The sequence below is a fragment of the Triplophysa dalaica genome, chromosome 8 (genome assembly GCF_015846415.1).
Source record: "Triplophysa dalaica isolate WHDGS20190420 chromosome 8, ASM1584641v1, whole genome shotgun sequence".
NCBI lineage: Eukaryota > Metazoa > Chordata > Actinopteri > Cypriniformes > Nemacheilidae > Triplophysa > Triplophysa dalaica.
Genome location: NC_079549.1, coordinates 7,116,234 through 7,144,044, shown reverse-complemented (window position 1 = coordinate 7,144,044; position 27,811 = coordinate 7,116,234). Strand labels below are relative to the sequence as shown.

General features: G+C 41.3%; 1 protein-coding gene across 3 annotated transcripts in view; it reads right to left on the bottom strand.

Annotated features, from left to right (window-relative positions):
* Positions 1-1,806: 1,806 nt before the first annotated feature.
* The window catches only part of vwa8 (von Willebrand factor A domain containing 8), a 101,827-nt gene continuing 75,822 nt past the window's right edge, over positions 1,807-27,811 (bottom strand). For 2 of the 3 annotated variants that reach the window (XM_056754725.1, XM_056754726.1), the window contains exons 39-46: positions 27,467-27,575; positions 27,063-27,219; positions 16,493-16,601; positions 14,103-14,228; positions 12,725-12,883; positions 8,962-9,060; positions 7,127-7,365; positions 1,807-6,391 (exon numbers count right to left, since the gene is read on the bottom strand). In XM_056754725.1, coding sequence (XP_056610703.1) covers positions 6,283-6,391; positions 7,127-7,365; positions 8,962-9,060; positions 12,725-12,883; positions 14,103-14,228; positions 16,493-16,601; positions 27,063-27,219; positions 27,467-27,575 — 1,107 coding nt within the window. In that variant the 3' untranslated portion in view covers positions 1,807-6,282. The other variant, XM_056754727.1, reaches the window with a different exon arrangement.

The window sequence follows — 27,811 nt, the reverse complement described above, 5'->3', positions numbered from 1 at the left end:
ACAAAGTCCTGACATTAGTTCATTTAAGGGAAACTTTACTAAGCTTCAGATGTTGTCTGCACATGTGTACGTTTGTGATGAGCGTCAAGTCTGTGTAAAAGCACAGATTACGGATAATATATTATAATTTTACACTAATATTACAATTACATTTCCAATCTTACCCATCGCAATTCAGCTAATTTTATTATTAACTTTATTAAGGAAATAAATATATCATGTATAGATGTAAGCTGTTATTGTTAAACTTTATATATTAAATACTGTCTATGGTGGAATTAGGTTTATTAAAACATCTCCAAATATCACTGGATAAATATACACACCTTACAATTTCCAACAGTTAAAGGATGTTAATAGTGAAGTATTTTCACTCCAGAGCAATTGCATATCATTACTCTTGTCCACTTATTAGGCAATATTTGATGCATAAATAGTTGGCCTCATGGCTAGAGAGACATATTTAAATCTCAGGTTAAGAAGGTTGCAAGTTCGATTCCCAGGCTGGCAGGTTTCTAAGGCTTTACTAGGTGACCCCCAATGGGATCATCATGGCATATTGTTGACATATTTACATTCTTATTATAATTCTAAACCCATTTACATAAAAAATACATAGAAATGTATTTTACTGATCCTCAGCCTCCTCCTCAAGTATTGAAAGGCTTTTCTCCAATTTACAATTAGCCTTTCAGGATAGGGCGTTTCCACCTCTTTTAATATTTAGAAAACCATGGCCTTTTAGAAAACAGAGTCAAAAGAAACAAACAAAGAACTTAATGTGTATTTGAAAGGGATATATATAGGCTACATGACATATTGTGACTGTCATGAGTCTGCCTTATCATGTCATGTCTATTCTTTGTCTTGGTGCAGATTCATGGCGAAGCCTTAGGTTTTACGTGTAGAGAGAGATTTTGAACCTTTTGGCCTTCTATTCTCTCTCTCCGGTTCCCGCTATCTCATTTCTTAGTTAGCTTTCCTTGAGTGTTTGATTCCCTACACCTGTTCCCTTGTTATTTATCCTTTGTCTGTCTCCCTCTCTACTGTGCCAGTTCGTTTTGTGACATTTCTCTGATACAGAGAGTATTGTTTATGCCTGTGATCGTTACCAAGAGTCAAGTAAGTCAAGTCAAGTCCAGTCAGTGTTGTTATTTGTCTATGGTTGTATTTATCTAGTCTAGTTAGTCTGTGTTCCTGTTGTCTACTTGATTATTTCCTGTGTCATAATTGTTCTACGCCCTCGTGGGCCTTTGTTTTGTGTTTTATATTTTATATTAAAAGGTCTGTTGTCCAACACTGCCTGCAATTGGGTTCTTCCTCACAATTCATGACATGTGACTGGGCCTAAATTTTAAAACCTGTAAATTAATGATCAATCATAGTGTAGTGTACAGAAAAGCATTATGCAACTTTTTCCAAAATTATGACTAATGTAGTAGTTTCTAGAATTAAAAGAGTCTCCATTAATATGACTTCACCAGCAACTGTTGCCAATAAAGCTGATACAATACAAAGTCAGTTTTCAGAAAAACAAAAAGGTGTTTAATACTGCAATTTGATTCAATACACACCAAACACAATTTTGGTACAATACCACGGTAGACACGTTAAACTAACAGTTACAAACATCTCAACAAATCTACACTTGAGTATATTTTAAATATTATAGTATAAAAATAGTGCATATATTTAAAATGTTTATATATTTCACAAAATAATTCATTTATAGCATTTGTAGTTTTATAAACATAGCATAAACCATTTAATTTTATGATATTTAATCCAGCAGTGTATACACTGATGCAGATTTAAGTCTTCTGTGAAGAAAAAAACCCTCTGATTTATAATGTTGTTTTACAGTCAAAAACTTTAAGTTTCCCAGCAGTTTCCATGGTGACTCGTGAAATCTGTGATCCATCGACAATGTCTTTTTGTTGTTTCTGCGAGCAATTGTTAACTCTGGGTATCTTTCGTGAGGTTGATTAAACTTACTCTTCAAACTTGTTCTCGAACCGACATCACCCGAGTAAGCAAGATTTGGGTTAATCAACCCAGAGTTCAGGGTTTAGCTAATAGATAGTTAACCCTGCTTTCTGGAATACAGCAGTAATTTATTGTATAAAACCGCGATCACAAAAACCTAGGCTGCTACACACAGCTTTGATTTTCCCACAGTTTTACTGATGATAACAAGTTTGTATGATGTTTAATTCTGTTATCTCGTTTGGTAGAGCTCTGGCTAGCAAACCATAGTTCATGGGCTCAAAAAACATAAAAAAAAGAAAGCAATAAGGTCTAGAGTGACTGTTATACATAAATATGTGCTTCTAAACACTGAAGAAAGGTTTTGTTGATGCAGTGCATTCTGAAATACCTTCCCTTTTAAATTCAATTATTTTTCAATATAGCCTTTGACAATTTGCATTGCTACAAAACCAAAAAAGGATAAGGGCAGATTTAGGCCACATCCAAGGCAACTCAGAAGGCAGCTTTTGGGATTCAGGTATTTTCATGATATGTTGTTTAGTAGGAAGCTTAGTAGATTTTAAAAAAGGGCTTATAGTGTAACTGGTGTGGAGTGAAGACCACTTTCAAAGATCACTCTCTCCTAGTACACGATCAGTGCATAGAGATGAAAGAAAGAAGCAAGGAACAAACATACATAGCAAGACTTCAGAGAGACTGTGGGGTGAAAAGCATGGTTATTCATTATTTCGAACACAGTCAGCTGAAATTTTCACACATTTTAGACATCTTTGATAATTACACTTTTATACATTTACATAGCACCGTTAGGGATAAAAAAAGACCACATCAAGATCAAAGGATAAGAGGAGGACAATAATAATATACACGTTCACGGCACTTACCAACATCAAAACAAACCACAAAGTTACACTTTGTATAATAGTTATTATTGTGAGTCATTACATTGTTTTTACAAGAAATTTTGGTGGGTTTTAAAATACAGTTAATCTGGACAAGTACTACAGTACTACAATATGGATATAAACAGGGGACTGTGTGCTTGAAGGAAGCAAAGGAAGATCATTCATTTATTCATAAAGAGGTGCATGGCACACTCCACTCAAGTGGAGTACTGTATATGACAGCAGCACGTGTGTTTTGGCTCCACCAGACAACTGGAGTCAGAACAAAAGCGCATTTAGGACTTAAAGCCATCTCGGTTTGATTTTTTTTATTTGATTTACATTCTGAGGTTGTCTTCTCTGCTATGGATAAATGCAATGTTGCCTTTACAAGAAAAAAAGCCCCAATCATGCATTTAAAGGGTCCTATGTAATGTACTGTAGGCATATACATAGGTTTAGGAAGACAGCATCAGAGTTGTAAATAGAAACATTCTGGAATCCCAGTCCAGCTATCTTCCTATAACCCCTAGGCTATCCAAAGTCATCCAGTTGGGCAGGCTCTATAAATTACATCCACACTTTCTCCTCGGCAACATCTCGAGAATGTTGGGTAACTGGAGTCAGGTGCTGGATTCCTCAGCTCTGTGCGAGGGGCAGGGTGGCAGGGCCAGGCGTCAGTGGGTCGCATAAGACAGGAAGGAATAAGACTACCACTGACAAAGATGGAGGACTTGGAAAACATGCATCTCAAGCACAGAAGCACAGAAAGAGCATGTGTAGTCAGGTGGACAACATTCCTAACTCAGCTCTGCTAACATTGGCCTGGTACAGAACAGAGGTCAAATATTACAGGATGTCCAGAATAAATGTTTGCCTCAAGTTCACTCACAAACACAGGATGTACAGAAAACGATAATCTTCCGAAGTAAAAATACAAAAAAAAAATTGTGCCCAAAATAAAACACTGCTTTTTATAGCTTGACTAGGGTTGTATGGTAAACCATTCTGAATTTAACTGATAATTGAATCGGGATAAAGCTGAATTTGCAAAAAACTGGATATAGAATTGTACTTCTTTTTTGTTGTTGTATAAATTAGAGGTGAGTCTGCACAACCTACTGCAGGGTTAACACAGACATTTTTATTGTTATGCAGGGTTACGTGATTTGTGCTTTCGGCATTTTTCTTTGGCATGTCTTTCGATTTCAAGTCACCAAATCCAACCTTTTATCTTATTCCAAGTGTTACACTACTAGCCTTTAAGTATATGACAATAATAAAAACAATGTTAATTTCTCTTATTAAAAAGATAACAGTGATTTCAATATTAGGATAATTATTTTTTTGTCATAATTGTACAGCATTTTTACATAGGATCTATACATACTGTATGTTTCCATTCATAATAGAAGGATGGTTAAATGATGGACGAGGAATGGACTGATATGTGGATTTTGATCTATTATAGACAAATGCGTGAACATTTTCCATTTAGTATATAACTGTATATCTGTCTGTGACAATTAACCCCCACGATGGGATAAGTTGTAACATTTGCATTTCTATGTAATTGTATGAAAACAGTAGGTTCAGGATTGATTCTGATTGACTCAAATATTTTTTGAGTGACTGAACCAAAACCAAATGTATTAGGGTGTACCTCACTCTCTCCTACTCGCATTATTATACATACAGGTGAAACTCGAATAATTAGATGTGATTAGATTAGATTAATGTGACCCCTTTAAAATCGTGAGGTGTTTAGAGGACACTAGAAAATTCCCAACAAATGTAATAAAAGGAAGCTCTTGCATAACATACAAACAAAACAAGAGCTAACTCTGAGACACATCTTTTGTTCTATTATTATACTGCTGGGGATGAGATATGAACATTTACAATACCTTTTTAGATGATATTGCAGGAGATAAAATAATTTAAATTTATTATTGTTTCATTTTGTTTCAAAATTGTTCAGAGTTGCTCTGGCATTCATTTATATTTATAATGTTTTATGTATTGTTATTTAAGTCTACTGCAATGGAAATGATTGAACGACATTTTGTTAAAATGTTTTAATCAGATTTAGCTATATTTTGTTGTGCATAAACAACACCTTTCTAGTAACCTTTCTAAATATATACAAACTATAGATATATTTCAGTTACATCATCCAGCCCTATTAAACACACAATAAAATCAATGCATTAACCTGATATAATATTCATTATATCAACATTAACAAAAGTGGCATGTGTGTACCGAGGTATTTAAAGAGATAGTTCACCCAAAATTCTTAAGTCTGTCATCATTCCCTCACCCTCTTGTCATTATAAACCTTAATGACTATTCCACAGAACACAAAAGAAGATATTTTGAAGAAAGTTGGTAAACGAAAAGCACTGGTCCCCATTCCCTTCTACTGTTGGCCATAAAACCAATGCAAGTGATTGGGGTAAGAATGTCAAAAACATTCTTCAAAATATCTTATTTTGTGTTCTGTGGAAGAAAGTCATACAGGTTGAAATGACAAGAGGGTGAGTAACTGATGACAGAATTTTTATTCTTCGGAGAACTATCACTACAGATTACGTTAAAACCATTGGCGATCGGTGCCTCCTCTTCAGGCGAAGCAGGTTTCAAAATATGTTTTCAGCGTGTCATGTGTGGCTCGTCATGTCAAAATACGTGTTCAGTGCTTGTGTAATCAGAGTTAAGTGTTAACGCAGTGCCTTCTGAACGCAAGCGTCTCTTTTATCATAAAGCCTTTCAACGCGTCTGCAGCAGGCACGTATTTTGACATGATGCATGATGCACAAAGGTTTACATGACACCCTGAACACTTATTTTGACGTGACGTGCCACACAATGACGGGCAAAATACGTTTTGCCGAGCTTTGCATTACTGCTTCCCCTGAAGAGGAGTCACAGATCTGCACTGGTTAAAAGAGACTGTCATACTTAAAACATCTATAACCGTCCACACTTCATGTACCATCTGTAAAGTTCACTTCTTGTGTATTACATTTACATTTTATTCATTTGACAGAATTACTACAGATTACTACGGACTACAGATTTTAAGCATGAATGTCCATATTTAAGGCCTTCTAAAGCCACACAGGTCTCTGGCATCTTGTGTCAAGATGAAAAATGATCAAAATCACAGAATCACATCATTCCCCAATAAAAAAGAAAAAAAGAAGCCTTTTTAGAATTGCATACATTTTAGATTTTTGAATTGGGCTTCATTTTCTTCAAGTAAAGTACAACATTTTTCTTTCTTTCAAAAGGTAAATATGTGCTCCAGGCATGTTACTAAACATCCATTCAAGACGTATTGGACATAGAGATCACCATGGGTGACCTGTCAGGTCTTCCGAGATTGCCAGATGCTGGTGTTCTCTCAGGCACTAGACAGCATGGTGGATGTGAAAATCTGCTGAAGGATTTGAGGGATCTGCTTGGTGTCCATGGCGACAAAAGAGCGTCCAGCCGGCAAGGTTCTCTGGAGCCTGGATGTCGGAGAAAGAGAAAAGATCCCCCCACATGAAACATTAGCAATGCAAATGAGCATTCCTAGTGAGTTCCTATTCCTCCATGGGGGGGACAATGGCTGTCTTGGTGGTGGGGCTTTGATAAGATACGGGGTATTGAAAAAAATCTGTTGGTTAAGAGGGGCTGAAAGCAAAGTACCGCCCGTGTCCTTTTACTTAGCTGCTGCACCTCCTTTCTCACTTATCATTCCTTACTGTCAGTTTGTCTCCTTTAAAAGGAAACACATGCTCTTTAAATCATGCTGGTCATGAAAAGACCACCACAGTGGTGCCCACTGCATACCTTCAAGTTCTCCTCATGTGCCATTTGCGAGTCAAGACCAACAAAATCCACAAAATAATGCAAACATTACACCCCTGAGAGTTTTACATAAGTCTATAGACTCTTTTCTTTTATATGGCTCACAGAGATCTCAGGGGCAATGCAAATTACATGGTTGTAGAAGTAGAAGTCTAATTACATTTTCAAGTCATTATGTTTTTATGGTGCCCTAAAGATCTCATCCTTTAAACTGCATGTAGCAACTGAACTAACCCTAGAATGGTATTTTCATAGCCATTTCAGTGGCACTGCTGTCATAACCTTGTGGATCTAATCCAGGTTTAACATTTAACCAAGCATGCTTATGTTCAACACATGTCCGAATGAGTCACGCCAGAGCGAATCAACCTGCTGCAGGACAGTAAACTCACCTGTCAGCCTGGTCTCCTAGGGAACCAATAAAGATGGCGAAGCCATTGACCTGTGGATTACTGGTGAGGGCACACGCAAAACGATCGGGTCTGATCCCGTAGCGCTCCAAGTTGGCGTCGCTCAACACAATGACAAAATGCTCATCAGCTTCTTCACGTGCCAGTTCCTTAATAGCGTGTTCAGTGCCTTCCAGAGTGTAGTCTCCACTCATGCAGAACTGTGAGTGGGCATGCATAGTCTGAAAACACAGAAGAAGAGAAAGATACTGCATATTTACCAGTGAAGTGGTTTGCAGATGAAGACATTTACAGACAAAACACAAACTAAAAGGTCATAAGCTAAATATTTTGTTTATAGTACACTTCTTGAAGCAGTTGGCTTTTAATCAGCCAGGTGTGTTACGCATTTCCCTTTAAAGGACCTTAATGTTGGCAATGCCCCAGGCAACCTTTTTCTATATAGGCAATAAACATGCACAGTTCCTATATGTGTAGATATATATAGTAGATGTTTTGTTACCAGATGTTGTGAATAACATAAATGAAAATGGAAAATAGGTAAGTGACAAATATACTATACATGTGTCCTATGGTGTGACATAGCAAACATTTAAAAGCAAACTGTTAATAATATATTATTATTTATATTAATAATATAAAATAGCATTATAGAGACATTTTTACATTTTTGCCGTCACACCATAGGACCTATTTACGGTATATTTGTCAACTACCCAAACACACATTAATATTGATAGAGTTGTAAAATGTAAAGTATTCACAAAATTAAAAAAACCTTTCACTTACAACTTTGCATAGTACTTCATTTAATCTACATATTTAAATTGGTATAGTTCTAGTCTTAATGCTCATTGTTCACACTTGGTTATTAAAGCTGATTCTGATTCAAAATATGAGAAAAAGGGAAAATAAAATAACTCCCATTTACCAATAAGCACTTAATCCTCTCTTCTATAACTGACATCCTGATGATCAGATAGCCAGGGGCTAAAATGCAACCTAGGAGCTGTTTATACAACAATGTTTTCAACAAAAAGTTGTTTGTTCACACTCATTTTGGGGGATGGAAAACTCAAACTTAAAAAAAAAAATAGTCACGTTTTTTAAACGATTGGTGGGGCAGGCACTATACAGCATTTTCCTAGATCAATGTAAACACTGATCCTTCTGACATAGTTGTGTGTATGTTAAACTTTTTTAATGCAAACGAAAAGCCTTTCCATTTTCTGCTGCGTTAAAACACATCTCCGTCTGGGAAAGCATTTTTCTTTTGCGAATTAAAAGTCTTGTGTTATCCAATGCATTAACTCCCCCTCATAGTATATGTCATGACAATTCAAAGAGGTGAAAAGAAAATAAACTGTTGACAGAAATGTTAAAAGTGTCTTACATTTTAAGGATGCGCAGTACATGGAAGTACGTTTCTTTTTCATACAATTTAGTGGCGATAAGCTTGTTGGAATTTTTCGTAAACTAAGACGAATACAGTTTTTAAATAAAGTTGTCAAATGTATGTATTAGTATGGGCAAAGTCTAAGCACACTGCTTTAAAAAGAAAGGAAATGATATACATTTTAAAGACCACAATTTGGCTGCAATCATGCGTCAGAGCATCTCATACACCCGACACTGCACTCTCATGTCTAAGAATTTATGCTTGTCTCTTCTTCCTGACATGGTCACATAAAACAATAGGAGGAATTCTGGAAGAAATGTGTGCTGCTACCACGTCAGCAGGAGTGAATGCATAAGAAACAAACAAAACAAGGAAATGAGGTCAGACCTGCATTAGAGGAATGGTCTTATTACTCTACCTTCAGAACCTTCAGCCTCTCCTTGTTGTTCTTGGGCACTCTGTCACATCTCACGAGTTCTATGTCGAAACCATCTCCTGAGTGTCCCATAATGTCATACTACAGAGGAAAAACAACAGGAAAGAAGAAAGAGGTTAGGCCACGGTACGAAGAGAGTAACACTGACAAACAATGCATACTGCTGAAATAAACACATCCTACAAAAGTCTGTTATTTTGAGTAGTCTGAGATATGTCAGGAATGTTCACCAAAATAAAACAAAACAACAACCGATGATGTAAGCCAATTAAAATGGTTAGCTGGGCAGCATACAGAAGTTTATGGTAGTCTTAGGTACACTCATTGTGACCTAAGCTCCTGTCCAGCACAAAGAGTGAGCTTCAGAACATCAGAAGAATATTTATCTGTCATAAAAACAATTATGATATCAGTTCCATTGACTGGGTCAAATTGAACTGATAACTTACATGAAATACGACTGATTTATACCTTAAAATTTAATTTATACTTTTCTCATCATATGTTTCCAAAACCTACATTATATTACAACTATATTAAAATATCCCAAAACCACTGGTATAGTGATATTATCCCAAACATCTGGGTGTACAGGGTATGCAGGTGCATATGGGCCCCGGAAATTGGGCCCGCATCAAAGTTGTATTCATGGCCATACAATACTGTAGAAATTTACTAGATTACTTATCTCAGATCTGGTCTACCTATGGACATATGTGAGTGGATCCTACCCCAAAATTTTGCCTGTTGTCGTACCAAAAAGGTGTTTTAAAATGAAATTTATCCTTAGGTAGCATAATGGCTCATACTACAGGGGCTTAACGAATCAGGGAAGCAAACGAAATTATTCAGACGACCCAATCAGAAAGTGAATGTGGGCAACCAAGCCTGCATATTTTAAAGTCTCCGTTTTCGTCCGTCCGTACACAGAAACGGAACCCCAGAGTTTTATGCGTTTTTAAAGGAAAACACACTTGTATAAACGCTGCCTTAGAGGGTAAAAATGACTACACCTTTCCTGCAACTTCAGTGGTGTAGTGAGTAAGACGCGTGACAAGTACTTGTCGAACTTGCGTTCCTACATAGCGTTGGAGTTCTGACGCTACATATGAACGCAAGTTTGAATCCATCTATTGCCAACTCATTCTTCTACATTTTTATACCACATCACATATCAGATCATACAGGCATTTATTTTTAACCAAATAATAATTTGAAACCGTTTTTTAAAGAGTATAGTACCGCCAAGGATTTACGTCACTACATATAGTCCCCGCCTATGTTTTGGTAGGACTGCCCGTGAAAACTTCACTCTTCTCCCCCAAACACAGTAGCTTGCAAGCCTCATTCGCAGTCGACCAATCACAGCAGTATAGACCATATGACCAATCACATCAGACTAGGCTAGCGGAAAGTGGGGGATTATGCAGATGAATCATGGAACGAACCATTTGAGAGTCAGTCAAGAAGTATAGCTACCTATTTTTACCAAATAATGGTGTTTTTACACCTTCTATGTACATAAACTTGTTGTTGGTCACACATCAGCATTTAAATAACACACCGGAGTAAACAACCGATGTCCAGTAATGTGCAACGCGGTCGTTAACGGATGGGTGAGGCCCGGTAAAAAGTTCTTGCACATGGGCTGAGACCTGACTTGTTCTCATATCCAATTTAGGGGCGAAACAACTTCTAAATTTGGTTTAAAAATAAACCTTAGGCCTATATGCATGCTTTACATGCTGGTAAAATGGCCACGTCCTGTCTTGGTCAGAAAAATAACTGCAACTAAAGACTGCATAATAAACAAGCAATATATCTTAAAAATGTTTACAAGCAGAAGCGGGTCAGAGGACAAATGAGAAGCCGTTTGACAGTTCCCCCCGCAATCCCAGGTGGATGACAGACATCAGATGCAGGTTTAAATATTGCAGATTATGCAAGTGTCACTGAGATAGAGATATATGATCAACAACTGGATAAGGTTATTTGACAGCCAAGGTGGGGCCATTGAGTCTGGTGCCTCTCTCTCTCTCTCTCTCTCTCTCACACACGCATTCGCACATGTACACAAAACAATAATATAGAAGAAATATAGAAAGCCGTGACATAATGTAAACCACGTTGTGCTGTTTATATGCTGCCATTTAAAGCATTTTTAAAGTAACAGACACTATAACCTAAACTGAAAGTCCTAAAGAGCACACTCTACAGTGATTTTAAGAATGGATTTACAAAATGTATTTGGGATTTATGACCTGTTAAAAAGCAATCAAATTACCCCACAACCTCAGTGTCAAAAAACAGCTGGTAATTCGGGCAGGGATTTTTATGTGATGGTGGTAGAAAACAGGCATTCTGGATTAAGACGGCAATCAAATTACCAATATACCCTTACATATGGTTAAAATATCTTACTTTCCTATAAGAAACAATTACCGTCTGAATGGGGCTATAGAAATTTGTTTTCTCTGAATATCAGTAGTTACATAAAAGAAAGTCTGTGAATGTGAAACAATCCAGTTTATTTTTAAATACAGTATATCTACACTCTCAGAAAGCTACCTTTCCAATCGTATATACACCAGATCTTACATGTTGTTTAACTATTCAGTATATCAGCTAGCTTCAAATGTGACCCCACACATTTTAAGTGTTACATAGCACATTAAACAGAGTCAAACAATGTCAGCCATTGACACCGGCTGCTCCATATCTCCTCTGTTTTCCTCCCCCAGATTTTCAGGGATGGAGATAACAGATCTTTTGTGGGGTGCTACAAATCTGCAAGCAGTTCCAACAAGGGCTGTGATTCACTGCGTCCACAGCATCTGCCAGCAGCTCAGCCGAGTGGGAAAGCAAGAACAAATGAGAAAGGAAAAAGTGGAACGTGAAGTAACAGACAGAGTTAGAAGAATAAGAGAGGGACAGACAGAGAGAAAAAGAGAGAGTTCTAACCACCGATCAACCTAAAACAGCATGACCATCCCTGTGGTAACCGTTTTGCATCACACTCATCGTCACAATTTCCATGGCAACCACCATAACAGTGTGTCAGCACGTGTCATGGGGATATCTCTTTGCTCATCATACACTATTGAAAGCTAAAGGTTTTTACCCTTTGAGGAAGTAAATAAAAGGGTGGTTTCCATAGCCTGTTACCTTGGAGATGGTTTATTGTAAACAGATTAATATAGGCTTATATTCTGTTTTCTATTTGTGCAAAAATGTGGACATCCAAATTGTATTTACAGAGTGGAAACATGAATTTTCCATGAATGTAGGATCAAATGAAATGCTCTGTAGATAACTTCTAACTTAAATAAAACCTCTTGCAGGTTTGCAACACTCATTAGACAAAAGTGTCCACTAGGAGAGTGAACTTGAGAGTAGAAGAATAATAAGACGGTAACAGATTTCAGAAAATACAAAATAAAAAGGACATAAATATAATATTGACCCACTTTATCAATACTTTTCGAAATTGAATAAATAATATTCAAATTCGGAATTTCTTGTACTTTGCCTGGCATCTTTAATGAATTCCCACCTGCCTTGTTGCACTGCAATTAAACGAATGATTTTCGAAAAAGATATATGCAGTGCTAATTTAAATTTTTTACCAGATAGAAGTCGGCATAAACATGTTGCTTTCCTTTGAGAGCAGCCTTCATGTCATGATGCCATAAAATTCTGCCTGCATTTTTGGAACACGTCAAATAACTGATTGTCAACATCTCACCTTAAATTTGTGTTCATAGCTCTCCAAAGCCTCCATCACCATACACACGGCCTCCATGGATCGCTCCAGACGCCCGTCCACCCCATTAAAACGATACATGCTGCCAGAAACGTCCACTAGCAGACGTAAACGCTTTGCCTTCTCCTGAGGAGATCCTAACTGCAGCCAAAACCAAAAGAGAAAAAATTTGAAAGTAACCAACACATCAGATTTAAATGCCTACACAGACATAACTGAATTAGGAAAATCATAATTTTACTAATGTTGCTTCAATACCAGTTTCTATTGGCTAAGATGCCTCCTCCGCACGGTTTTGTAGTTTTCTAATGGAGGTGAAGATTCTAATGGAATATGCAGAAGCCACATAATAAAATAGAGCACCACTTTAACATCTCAGCAAAGTTTAATTTAGAAAGCCGGTTTGAAGAAAGGGCTTGGAAAACATTATCATTAACCCCTCTGTTTTTTATTAATGTCTGCTATAGTGGCATTTAGCTTGCATGTGGTTATGTTATCGTACAAGCAAAAAGAGAGATCAAAATTACTTGACAGCTTTTATGTACAGTTGACTCAAAAATTATTTATCCGCAATTTATTTATCCTCATGTCATTACAAACATGCATATGTGACCACAAAGTTCCACAAAGCAGTCAGGTATGTATTTCCCTGGAGGTATTTCTTGCAATTGCCAACAAAACATTGTTTCAATAACAAATTATCGGTCTTTCTTTTATGCCAAAAATCATTAGGATATTAGATAAACGTTTCATGGAGATATTTGTTAAATTTTCTATCATAAACACACAAATACTGCGACAAACAAATATTTTCACTGAATTTACTATTTATATGTATGTTTTAAGGTAAAATTATTACTTTAGTTTCGTTCTGTGAACTACTAACAATACTTCTCCCAAATTTCGAATACATCTTTTTTTCTTTTTCTATTTATTAGCAGGAAATGAAAGCTGGAGAAACAGATCAAAATAACTCTGAACTCTGTGTTCCTATTCACTTTTAAGCAATACAACATTAATATTTGGTTAACATTTAAATTAATGGTTTTAAGAAAAGTTAAAAAACTATTACACACACACACACACACAGTCTGCACCAATCATAACACTTTCTATGAAATCTGTTTTAAAAATTGTAACAATCAACAAACGTTTGAACAGAATATAACCAACAGAACATTTATAATCAAATCAAAATGTTAAACAATTACATGTAAGAATTAAGACAATGAAACTGGAAGAGCTGCTGGTTTATGTCTTGCAAAGTGGTATAGCAACAGACATTAGACGAAGAAGTATGCATGAGAAGGTAGAAATGTGTTTTTAAATGTGTTTGATCGTGTGTATTGGTTGCTCTCACCTCGGGTTCCTGCTCTCCTCTGCGTTTATAAATTGCCTTCTCTCCTGTCAGGCCGTCAATTATCTTTGCATCATCCAGCTCACCAAGAGCCTGATTCCTCAGCCATTGCCTCTCCTTTCCTTTAGCCTGAAACAGAGGAAATGTAGATCATTTACTAATAAAAATCTCTGGCAATAACATTCATAACATAGAGTTCCACATAGCGGTAGATTGTATGACCAAAATAAGTATATAAATGTACGAATGATTTTATCTAACAGAAACAGTTTACAGTAGCTATTGCGAAGTAAACCACTTATTTTTGAATTTGCGGCAAAAATAATAATTGCATTTAAGGTGCCAGGCAACCGTTTGTGTTTCACCTAAAAACAGCCCAATAACAACTTAATACTTGATAAGTTTTGTTGGGACTCTGTATTTTCAAACTACTTAAATTCCTTATTTCCCTCACATGTATATATTTTGCCGATACTGAATTAAGGATTTTAAGCATTTGAACAATGAAAGGAAGCACTTTCAGAGCTTGAAATGCCTGATTACAAAGTAAAAAAATTGAACTTTCAAATTCATTCATGTGTATATTTTACAGTTGCTAACATAACCCCAAGTGGGGCATTGACCTCCTTGGCTTTAGACACGGTTCCAAATATCAACAAACACCCATAGAGGCACTTCCACATGTGGCTTGCGTTATGAGTTAATATTTCGGATCGCTGTGAGGAACAATGACCCAACACGTCATTGCTCATCACTCCACACACATGAGTACAAGCATGTACAAACACAGAGAAACGGTAGCACACAAATACACAGTGGATATATTCACAAACATACACATCATATACAGTATATACCATTGTCATTATGTTACCAATGGCACTGCATTCACAATTTCAAAACATTTAAGATCAGTCAAAAGTGTAACTCAGCCCGAGATTCTTTAGCAAGATGTGAACATCACAGCACAGAGTATTATTTCTCCTCAGGGGTTTACTGAATAAATGAGATCATGAGATATGTGTATACAAGAGAGTTGGCATTACAAATTGCCATCTAAGAACGCTTTACACAAAAAAGCATTATAGCCCAGCTGATTGGCTTCGGACGATCCAATGTGCATAACATTACGAATTCTGCAGCACAGTCTGCAGTCATCTTCATACAATGTACCTTAATACAGCGACAGACAACTAGTTGACAACCATCTGGTGCTGTGTGAATTTGGCCTTCGTGAGATGCTTTTACAGAACTGGAATAAGCACTGAAACCATCCAAATTTAGCAGCAGTGTGTATGTGGCAGAGTTTTTAAAAAACATGGGGGTAAGTACATTAGTCACAATTCTCATCAACAAGAGAGTCGTTCATGGGGCCATTTGAATGATATGGGATTAAACCAGAAATAATTTTTGAGGATGAAAACAGTTTTGAGTCAGAATTGCTGTAATTACTGGATTTAATCAATGTAAACCAAACAAACAATGGCAGGGGTTTCCTTTCTGAGAGAACTTTTCCTTTAAAACATAATGAATGGAGGAAGCGGAGCAGAGTGTTTGTCATATGTGTTGACATCTTCACAGGAGCAAATGAATAGGCAGTGGTCAAATTACTAACTGGAAAAAAACTAAGTGGAAAACAGAGGCTCAGGGTGATGCAGAGGTTAAATACTTCTCAGTACAGAACTTGTACGGAACCATGCCAATTTGATCATCTGGACCACACGTGACAATGTAGCTGCCAATCTTTTTTGATAATGTAAGTAAAAGGAGATAGTGTTGCTTTGGAGAACTGGATTTAAAAAGAAAGAGGGAGATAATCCTTGTCACCATATTTTCACATAAACACATCTGTCTTTAAGCAGAGCTCCTCGCTGCCAAAGAGGAACCTGATCCTCCCTTTGGCTGGAGCCAACCTTCTGTTCACACAGCAGAGGGAATCCCCATCTGTACTCAGCTCAGAGCGGCCACAGATCTCAGATCAGGTTAAGCTGCATCAGCTTGCTTTGTTAAAAGTAAAAAGGGGGAAATTAGCTGGTCTTCAATCAGCACATTCTTAGAAACTCCACCCATGTTCTAGTGCTCTTTCCACCCACACCCAAACAAAAAAGATCAGACGAGCTACCGGACATCCTTCCATACAGAACGACGACCCCCCGGTCCCTATCAACAGTCCAATCGATGGGCAGGACGTGTAATAATAACAACAATACGCATGTTCTCTTTAAGTCAAAGGTTGGCCCTCTAGTGACTTGGCTAAAACTAAAGGGAAGCCTTTTGGTGATTGCGTGCGTGGCTGTGTGTGCACGTGCAGAACACAGTCTGCGTGTCGTCTGAAAAGTAGTGTACTAGTGGGTCAGTGTTTACAATTCAGTCAGATAATAGGGAGTGTTTACCTGCAGACTGTCCAGAATGATTCGGAGTGAATGGACCTGTCTCTTGACTGCTTCTGAAAAACGACTGTATGTGGCAGCATCATACTCACTCATGTCGATTTCTTTGAGCCTGAAAAATAAGAAAAACACAGTCAAAAACAAAGAAAAAATTCTTACTATGGCAAACTTCGTTATTACTATTGCTTAAATTTAAGGTTAGAGATTACACCTACAGTGATAATAATACAATGATAATAAAGTGGGTAAAACAATCCCTTTGTCTCAAGGCATATCAAAGAACCTGGATTCTGGATTAATCTGGATTCATTAAACTGTTCTCAAGACAAAATATAAGGTTATTCTTAAATTAAATTATAGGAAGTTTGTAAGAATAATCCTAAATGCGATTTTCAAACATTTCTTAAGAAGTTCTCAAATATTTTCTAAGAACAAGAAGTATTTTTTGTCATACTGTAAGAATAAAATGATATGATTTGTCAATGATTACACTCTGCTCGTGTGGTAACTGTAGATTCATCATACAACAAACTTTATTTGTTTAGCTAACAAGCACCTTGCATTCTTATGTGTGTATATATATATATATAAAGCATGTAATGTGTTAAACAGCATTTACAATCGAATTTTAGCTAAAATATTAGCAAGTGTTCTAAATTATATTTATTACAATTTGGTGTGTTACTACGCCAAAATATTTTTTGACCCTCACCGTTTCACCTCCACCCGCTTTTTTTTTCTTGAGAAGTTTTTTTAAGGAATACATGACAATCCTAACTTTTTCTCAAATTAGACTTTAAGAAAAAATGTGGCAGTTAAGAAGAATTTTTGTTAGAATGTTTTGTGAATCCAGCCACTGAGCATCATAGAGACGTGTGACTTTGATTGAACCAGTAAGAAACACCCTAGCAACCAGAAAAACCCTAGCATAGCAGCAGTGATTTTTGCATTGGCAAGTCCCAAACACATTCAAGCTTCATTTACAAAACCTAGCTTCATTTACATTGTCGCTCGGTGACATTTAACCAAAGTATTTTAAATAAGCCTCTGGGGTTGGGCATTGACAATCCTTGTAAAGAAGCATTATAGAGGGTATTGATGCAATGCAGACTCTGTTTAGTCACACATTAAATGCAGCTGTGAAGAAAGACAATAGTGAGCACTTGAGTGTAGAAGGCGGATTTGTAGGATAAACGTTACTTTAAAGGCATGTCCCTACAGCTCCACGACCTGCATCTATGTAAAGTCAGGTGTTGAAAGACGAGTTGGGCTCAGCAGTGTGGTTGAATAAAGAATGAGTGCTGAGGTTTTGACATAAAGTTCACCCATGTTGTCCGATATTGACTGGGTCAATATGTCACAAACACACCCAGATCACATTTAAAACGAAATAAATATGACAAGTGAATTTGTTTATTTTTATGACCATTATGATTTTAATCTATTTGTTAATCTCATTGCAGTTATGAGTTATTTTGCATTACGTTAAATTGAATTGGGATGTGCATAATTATCATGTGAGTAATGTCACAATATGAAAAACTTTACTGTTCATCATGTTTTCTTTAAATGCAAATTACAAAACTTAACGAGCCACCAGAGTCTATATCTGAAATAGCAAAAACTATGGTTTTAATAATTTTTTTCTGTCTTAATTTTACTTGCTCAGTGGTAAGAGCATTGCGTAAACAATGCAAGGTCGTGGGTTTGATACCAGGGGATTGCACATACCTATGTATAAATGTAAAGGACATTGCAATGAAAGTCGCTTTGGATAAAAGCGTCTGCCAAATGCATAAATGTAAATGTAAATTATTCAAACACTTCCCAACATCCCATATTTGACTGGTTAAACTCATTTCTCAGAGGAACCAATAAAGAGCTTATTTATGTAATACAGCATGCTAAATAATGTTTTTGAAAGAATGATGTTACAGAAATATAGGTTATTTTCATACATAAATATGAACTATGAATATGCACTTCACTTTATATAATAAAACAATATCTTACATTTTTCTGATTGGTGTGAAATATGAACCAGGCAAATTATTGACAGGTTTTGTGAGGTTTACCCAAACATTGGTGGGGTTCTGCCTTCCAGGTGGGGTAATAATCCCTTAACCTGTTCTAATCCTACTCCCACTTCTCAGATCCAAGAAGGTCATGGGTGAGTGTGTGCGAAAGGTGTTTGATGTTATGAGGGAATCAGAGTGGGAAGTATGTCTAGACCACAAGTGCTCCTCAGACCTAAGGTGTGCCAACACATCACATGTATCAGAAGTGAAATCTGCCCAGACAGCCTCATCTGAAGCCCTATCTCAAGAACCGATGACACATTTTTCTTTTAAAGAGAAATGTCCCTCCTCCTCTCCATTAACACCTGAACCAAACATGCCTCAAATTTGCAACAAAAACTCTTGATGGGACCAAATATCGCTGATATGAGCCAAAAGAAATGATAATCTTAGTGGTAAAAAAATCTTGCTCATGATATTATAATTCCCCTTTCTTCCTGCTTTGTCTCACTTTCTCACACACACACACACACTGTGTTTACTGCCTGGCCTCTGAAGCTCACATTCTTTATGCACGGTTATTGGAAAGAGGAGAGCTGCTGGTATTTGCTCCTGAATTCCAAAAGTGTCCATGAACTGGAAAGAAACAGCCAGCCTGGCCACGCAGCAATGGGACAGAGAGAATTAGAGAGAGAGAACGTCTTGGTTACATATGTAACCTCAGTTCCCTTTCTGTCGGTCTCTCGACGTTGTGTCGAGAACGACAGATGGGGTTCGCCCTTGAGAACCAATCAACTCTGACTACTATCGAAAAGGCCAATGAAATTTGGCGAATGCAATTTGCATGCCGGGCTCCGCCCCCGGAAATCCGGTATAAAAGGAAGCCGGCGTGCAGCATTCACTTACCTTTTGTTCTGAAGAGCCTGAGACCTCTCAAACTGCAGCAGAATACGATACGTGTTCGTGGCATAAGGGACACAACGTCTCGTTCCCTCCATCAGGGAACTGAGGTTACATACGTAACCAAGACGTTCCCTTTCTGTCGGTCTCTCGACGTGGTGTCGAGAACGACAGATGGGGTTGCCTATGGAAAACGCCACAACACTGTATCGCGTCACAATGTCAGCGAAGCGACGGTAACAAGCCTGGGCGTGTCATCTCGAAGCTTTCGTGAGACTGTAACCTTCCAGTGTGGTGGTCGGGGTGTTCCAGAGCTTTCTTGGAGAAAGATGGGTACAGCCCTGACCGGTAACTTTCACGGACAGGGCCTTAGCTCTCTATAGGCGAGAGGCCGTCCGGATCAGTTTACACCGGGTAAGCGCGACTCTTAATCAGAGAAGCGCTACAGAGGCCACCTCCTACCCGTGGGGAGGAATATGGTGGATATAGGTATGGTCTCGTCCTTGGAGGAGAACGCATGGAACGTGCAGACTGAGTAGTTAACCGCGAGGTGGAGGCCCACCTGGGGAAGCTCATGGGTTACCAGGAGTGGGAACCATTCTCATGAGGATACATCAGACGGAACAGCCCAAGGAGGGGGTGTTACAGACGTCCGGTAGCACTAGGTCCGGTTAGAGCTATCTGTGATAGCTCACATGGTATCCCGGCCTAAGGGAGAAGGCTGCTCTGCCCAGCCAGCCCCCAGGGGGTGCTTGTTTGGTGATGGATGGAATGCCTATTCTTAACCAGTGTCTGGGTAAGAAGGGAGGCTGGTGAGGTACCAGTTTCTTAGCGATGTGTTCGGGTAAGAAGAAAAGGTAAATAGCACACTGACCCAACCTGTTAGAGGGTGGAAAGGTGCTTTCGCAGGCATACGCCCCCCCGGATGCCAGTCCTACATGTCGCCACGCAGGACGTGGGCTGACACCGGGTTTACGCGAAGGTTGTTAACCCTTGCGAAGGTGTTTGGGCATAGCCCAACCCGCAGCTCTACAGTTGTCTGCTAGAGAGGCGCTTCTGCCAGTGTCCAGGAGGTGGCTAAACTCCGTGTGGAGTGAGCCCTCACTGCCAATGGGCATGGGAGATTCTGAGATCGTAATGCCGTCGTAACGGCGTCCAAGACCCAGTGCGCCAGCCTCAGTTTGGAGACAGCCTTCCCCTTCTGCTGTCCTCCAACAGACACGGAGCTGGTCAGAACTTCAGAGCTCTGCGTGCGGTCCAGTACGTACTGGACACAACACTAATCGGGTTGGGTCTTCCTCCCCTATGGGGAGCGCCTGCAAGTTCACCACTTGGCCCCGGAGGGAGTAGTGGGAACTTCTTGGGCACGCATCCGGGCCTGGGTCTCAAGATAACGTGAGAGTTTCCAGGGCCGAGTTTAAGGCAATCCGGGGACACGGAGGATGCTCGGTGGTCCCCTACCCTCTTGAAGGAACTCTATGAGGAAGATCGGAACCTCCGAGGGGCTCTTTGGGGGGCCCTGAGGCTCCCCAGGACCACTTAGGGTCCCAAGAGGGTATGGAGCGGAGATGAGGCGGATTCCGCCCTCTCGCTGCTTAGGAACCTGGTGAACAGGTCGTGTTGCCCTAGAAACTTTCCACCGACTGAGTCGTGATGAGTGGCAATAGCGACTACATACACTTTCAGTGTGGAAGGGAGATGTTAGTCTCCAGTCTCGTGAGAAGGGGAACACGATCCTGATCAAGCACCTCAGTGGGTTTTTCTCGTTGAGAAAGACACCAGAACGAGAAGAGGCACCGTCTAGAGGCGTGTAACCGCCTAGTAGATGGGGCCCTAGCCTGGGTGATGGTCTCAGCCGTATAGGGGGAGTAGCCATCTTAGGATCTTCTCGTCCCGTCTAGAGACCAGACATGGGTGTTCCAGAGGTCTGATCTGGGATGCCAGAACGTGTCCTTCCCCTGAGAGAGCAGGTCCTCTGTCAGGGGAATGGTTCAGGGGGAGTCGCTGTCCAGAGCATCGGCTCTGAAGCCAAGTGCGGTTAGACCGGTGTGGTGTAACCAATAACACTTGGTGCTCCTGCTCCCTGACCTTGCACAGAGTCTGTACAAGAAGGCTCCTGGGGGGGGAAGGTGTGCTTCCGCCCATCCCGCGGCCAGCTGTGCGCAAGGATATCCGTGCCGAGGGCAGGGACTATCAAGCGGGCAAATGGTGGTGTTACGGGTGGTGAACAGGTTTTACCTGGGCCTACCCGAATCAGCCTCCAAATGAGCTGGACTGCACGGGGGTGGAGTCGCCACTCTCCACGAGGCATAAACTGGCGAGAAAGCACGTCGGCTGTCTAGTTCAGTTTGCCCGGGGTGTGTGGCCTGCAGGGAACGAGTCACCTGTTGACTCCACCGGAGGAGGCGTCGAGCAAGTTGTGTTTAGCTGCTGTGAGCGAACGGCACCATGACGATCTGTATTCGCTACAGCTATAGTGCTGTCCTCGGAACAGCACGTGCATGTCTCGCACGAGAGGCCGTAGCCTGCTCAGTGCAAGTAGCATAGCCCACAACTCTTGGCAATTGATATGCCAGCGCAGGCTGGGGTTCGTCCAACACCCCACCTGCGTGCCCGTTGCACACTACACCGCACCCCTGCAGGGAGATTTCAGTCGTCACCACGACCTGCCTCATAACCTGCTCAGAGGGACCTGAGTCCGTCGAAAAAGTCATAAAGACTAGGGGTTATGGTGCGTCGGCAGCAGGGCGGCATCACCATGCGCCTGCTGCCGGTGTGCCACGCTCTCCTCGGAACTCGACTCTGAAACCAGTGTTGGAGCGGTCTCATGTGCATCAACCCGAGGGGTATTAACCCGCGAGGACGCCATGTGTCCCAGGAGCCTCTGAATTGTTTCAGGGGGACCGCTGTCTGCCTAAAATGTTCATTTCAGACAGTTCAACACTGGTTGGGCACAACTGCGGACAGGTGCGCCGACATGGTGACAGAGTTGAGTTCCATACCGAGAAAGAGGATGCTCTGCACTGGGGAGAGCTTGCCCCTCTCTTGGTTGACCTGGAGTCCCAATCGACCTAGGTGCCGGAGCACCAGGTCCCTTTGTGTACATAACAGATCTCGCGAGTGTGCCAAGATAGGCCAGTCGCTGAGATAGTTTAGTACCCGCTCGCCTTCCTCCCCTCAGGGAGAAAGGGCGGTCAGGGACAGACCGAAAGGGAGGATTCTGTACTGATATGCCCGCCTCTCGCACGCGAACCGTGGGAACGGCCGGTGTCGAGGAGGATCGAGACATGAAAGTAAGCGACCTTCAGGTCGATTGCCACGAACCAATCCTGACACCTGATAGATGTCAGGACGCGCCTCTGTGTGAGCACCCTGAATGGCAGCTTGTGAAGGTGCTCTGTTCAGGGTACGCAGCCTTTGGGGGCAACCCGCCGTCTTTCTTGGGAACGATGAAGTGCGGGTCGTGACCCACTGAACATCTTGGTTTTGAGGGACGAACTCGATGCCTGTTTTGCCAGAAGGGTGGTGACCTCTACCCGAAGTACAGAGGCGTCCCTGCCTCTGACAGAGGGAGAGATGATGCCCCGAAACTTGGGAGAGTCTCTGGCGAACTGGATCGAGTAACCAAGACGGACCGTCCTCATTAGCCAGCGAGACAGTGTGGGCAGCTCTCGAGCTCCCAGGGACTGTGACAGGGTGACCAAGGGGACGGTCTGCTTCATCATTCCCACGGGGGGTGGTTCGTCGGCTGGCGGAGCTAACCATGTCGTGGGGAGTCCCCGGAGGGAAGGTTTGCTCTGCCTACCTGCCTGGCGGGACAACGGCACGCACTGTCGGTTTGAGAGTGGTGACAGCTGTCGTATGTGTACGACCTCACGCCTCGCCAGGGTGTGAGGTCGGTTCGCCGAGCACAGTCCAGTGGAGTGTGCGATCGGCTGCAAGTAAACCCGGGGAGAACAGAAAACTCAGTGAGTAAGTGGGCGCCAAGCCCTAAAAAGGGCCCGGCTTTGGTGACGAGGCAGGAGTCGTCCCGTACCGACCGATCAGAGCCGTGGCTGTGAAGGTTCGGGCCCGATGTTGTTCTCCCTGGGGTCTTCCCGTCAGTGTCCCTTCTCGCGAGGAGGTTGCTGACGGGGTGGAGGTTTCCCCCTCGACCTCTGCTTCCGGGGTGCCGCCTGTGGGGGCACAGGAACCGGAGCCGATGTCGAAAGGGTCCTGGGTTGCAGGGAAGCAGACGTCACGTGAGATCTCGGAGGCCTGTAGGCGGCCGAGTCGCGGCGTGAAAAAGATGTGGTTAATTGCCACTGTCTGCTTCGCCGTCAAAAAACTGCTGAGCGCAGTCCTCGACGGTGTTACCAACAACCCACCCTGCGAGATGAGTGCATCAAGAAAGCGGACTTCCTTGGTGTCACTCTTCTGCACAAGGTATAGCCGGGGGTGTCTCTCCTGGACCACTACCGTGGACATCGTCCGACCCAGGGCCCGTGCCGCCGCCTTAGTCGCCCGTAGAGTGCTGTCAGCGGCGGCACGGAGATCCTGCATTATACCCAGGTCGGCCTTACCCTCGTGGAGCACTCTCAACGCCCTGGCCTGGCGGACCTGCAGGATGGCCATGACGTAGAGAGGAGGCAGCCTGGCCCGCAGCATCGCAAGCTTTCGACATCAGTGATGCCTAAGTCTTACGTGCTTTGGACCGTAGGGGTGGCCGATTCCCCCCAGGTGGTAGCCGTCCGCGGCACAGGTGCACCGCGGGCGGACGTTCCACCCCGGGGATCTCGACGCAATCCTTGGCTGCCCCACCAGCGAGGGAAGTAAGGGAGGCGGAGCTGGTTACACAGCTCCTCATCCAGCTCCGGGAAAAAAAATGGTACCCGGGGTGGGCGCGGTTTGCACCGCGCTCCGACCTCAGGAACCACATATCCCCGGGTTAGCATGAATGACATCACTTCTGCTTCCTCCTAACTCGACCGCTGGGGGTGGAGCTCGGATTCGTCAGAGTCGGATGCTAGCCTCCCTCCGATGCTGCGAGCAACATCTCATCTGCGTCACACATCGTACCCGATGTGTGTGCGTGAGAATCCGGACGCATGCCACCGCCGGTTGGGGAACGTTCAGAGGAGCGAATCGGGGTGCGATCGGCCCGTGAGCACTTAGCTGGCGGGTTCACGTTCGCAGAGTTCCCCATATCACTAACGCTGCTAACGTGGGTGGTCATCAGGGCCGTAGCCACAGATGTCACAGCCCGGGTAGCAGACGAAATGGTGGCTGGTTCCCGTAGGAAGACAGCCACCCGTGACCGCAACTTCTGAATGACAATCCGCCCGCAGTGCGGGCAGATGTGTCAACGAACGCTGCTTCAGCGTGCTGGACGCCCAGACGCCTAACGCAGCGATCGTGTCCATCCCCCTCCTCGATGAGAGTGCCGCACCCAAGAGAACAGCGGGACATGCCGCGCTGGAGAATGCTCAGTTAGTCCTGAAAAGGACCTTTTAGAAAAAAATCTCTAACACCTCCGGAACCGCCGAGACGCCCAGGGGAAGGTCGCTGCAGGTAGGGACGATCCGCTGGTACACGTCGTAGATCCAGCGATGTAGAAGAAGAAGAATTCATAGAATTCGTTCTGTTCGTAGTCATGAGCGAAGGCTCTGAAGAACAAAAGGTAAGTGAATGCTGCACGCCGGCTTCCTTTTATACCGGATTTCCGGGGGCGGAGCCCGGCATGCAAATTGCATTCGCCAAATTTCATTGGCCTTTTCTATAGTAGTCAGAGTTGATTGGTTCTCAAGGGCGAACCCCATCTGTCGTTCTCGACACAACGTCGAGAGACCGACAGAAAGGGAACCATGCAGACAGAGAAAATAGATGCCCGTACTCTGGTTCACTTGACTGAATATACCTGATATACAGTACAGTTTCTCAGCATGAAAATGTCAGGCATGATGAGTTTAAAAGCTCAAAATTATTATTATTATAGTAAACTCATCAAAACCATGGAGTAACACACATTTTATCAACCATTTTCTCGAGGTCTTGCCTTGAGACTCCTTTAAACAGGAGATCTATTCTAGGCTCTTATTTTCTATAAACATAAAAGGTATTTAAATAAAATAATTATTTTATGACGAAATAAATTAATATGTTGAAACAGTTATCCATTACTTATTTCATATTTAGATACTTAATTTCAAAATGTACATATATGCCTTTAAATCTAAAGATTTTAAAGATCATGAAAAACATTTCAGTCAAGTTACGTTTGAGCTGTGGTGCATAATCTGACCCAAAGATAATTTCATAATATTTCCTGGATGACAGCAAAACAAAACGCAAAGGGTGTCTGAAGTGTCTCACATTGCACTAAGCAAATACCACTTCCTGTGGAAAACTTAAAAAAAAACCTCCACTGAGATTTACATGCTGTGAACGTGTCAGACAGCATGCAGATCAGAAAATGTGGGAAGAATTAAACCATTTCAAGATCAACAATTGAAGATCAAAACTGTAGATGTTCACCCATTCTGCAGTGAAGTCTGATGTCCGATCTTACATCTTAATATATATTGGATGAAAACAAAACTTTTAAACACATTCGCTTTGATTTGAGTGGATGTTGGAATATAATTTTGCCAATCAATTTACAATCTTATTTTATTAACTCAATGTTACTTTTGATTGTAGGCCTACTTGTCATTAGTAATTTCTCCAGGCTATGAGATAATTATGATTGACAATTACTAGTCATAGTATGGCAGTTAATGACAGTTAATTACTGGTCATAGTATGGCAAAATATGAATGGTTTTGATTTTGGATATCCTATAACAGGTTTCCATGCTTTATTGTTAAAAAAACATGTTATTTTTCATGTTTTTTTGCATTACTGCATCATCTGTCTTCAGATTTCTGTCAAGAGTTTGTGTGTCCTATCCCTTACCAAGATTCCAGTTCTCTGTCTGTTGTGATAGGTCACTCGCTTGAATGTAATAAAGTGTACAGTCTTCAAAAAGAAGCATGAAAGAGAGTATAGGAAATGCAATGAACTCTGTGAATCAGAACAGAGGCCTCCTTCATGACAGTACAGTCTCACACAGTTACATGTAGCTATAAACACACACACAGTTTCATGAATCGTAGCATTCATATGGGGTGCATATTTGAGATAGCTGGGCTGCTAAAGACCTCTGAAACTCTATAGCCTCTATTCTTTGATCTCAACCTTTTTTAATTTGAGTGTGCTGGTTCTCCGGCTCTTCAGAAACTAGAGAGTGAACCTGCTGATATAATCCATATAGTGCAGGAAACTGCATTCTACAACAACATCTTAACTAAAATTAACCTTCATAAGAATTTGGCCAACAGATTGTCTTAGAATAGGGTATCTTCGAACCTCAGAGCAATTCGTGCTAGGTTATTGAACTGAGCCTCTCTGTACCTTTGCCTTTACACAATTGCTCATATTAATTAACATGCACACACACTCAAACTCACAAAGCCCTGAGCCTAGAGTCCCAAGCGCTGTGCCGATTAATATCTGAAGAGATTAACAGGCTCTCTGAGCATAGGGTAAAGGTCAGGCGGGGTCAAGTGCAGGTTTTTTGGAGAAATCTGTGTTTTACCTGAGGGAGTAATGAATGAGAGCGAGATGGAGGAGTTCACCTCTGTTTGAAAGCTTTCTCAGCCATCTCCTGTGAAGCTCTTTTCACTTCATCTGGCACGGCGTCTTTCTCCACCTGTGAGATCTGATAAACTTTGTGACCGGCGTCCAGACGGTAAGGGCCTCCCTTCCCTCCAAGACCTGCTGTATCTCTGCCGCCTACGAGAACATATAGGTATTTTGCTGAGAATTGACTGAGATTTGCTAAAGTCCTTTTTGCACAGTTAATATTTAATGCATTTAAATGCATATATATGTATGCTATTTATTTATACTGGCATAATGTATAAATTACAATTTAAATATTTTAGATTTTTGTTTCTTCATGGTAATAGGGGGTAAAAAAATCACTATTAAAGATCTGATAGATGTTATTGTGTCATAAAACATAGGGGGTGCAACTTACCCGTACCCCCAGCCCATTGGTTCCCCCCCACATGAGGGGCGTTTTTGGTGTCAATCTTGCCATGTTTGGGGGAACTGACATCCAGGCCACTGTCTCTCTGAATGGTTATCTGAGACAAACATGACAGATTTTTTTTTTAAAACATCTGTTAAAATATGTTGCAAACATTTATCTTTTCTCAGTATTTGTGCATAAACTATACTGAAGTTCCCATGTTCACGTGGGAAAGTGACGTCAATGCATCCCCTCTATATTAGACTGCGAGAGAACAGATACTTCCAGTGTTTCTGAATGTTTTTTCTCTCACATTAAGAAAGGGGAATCCCCAATAATCATACACACTTT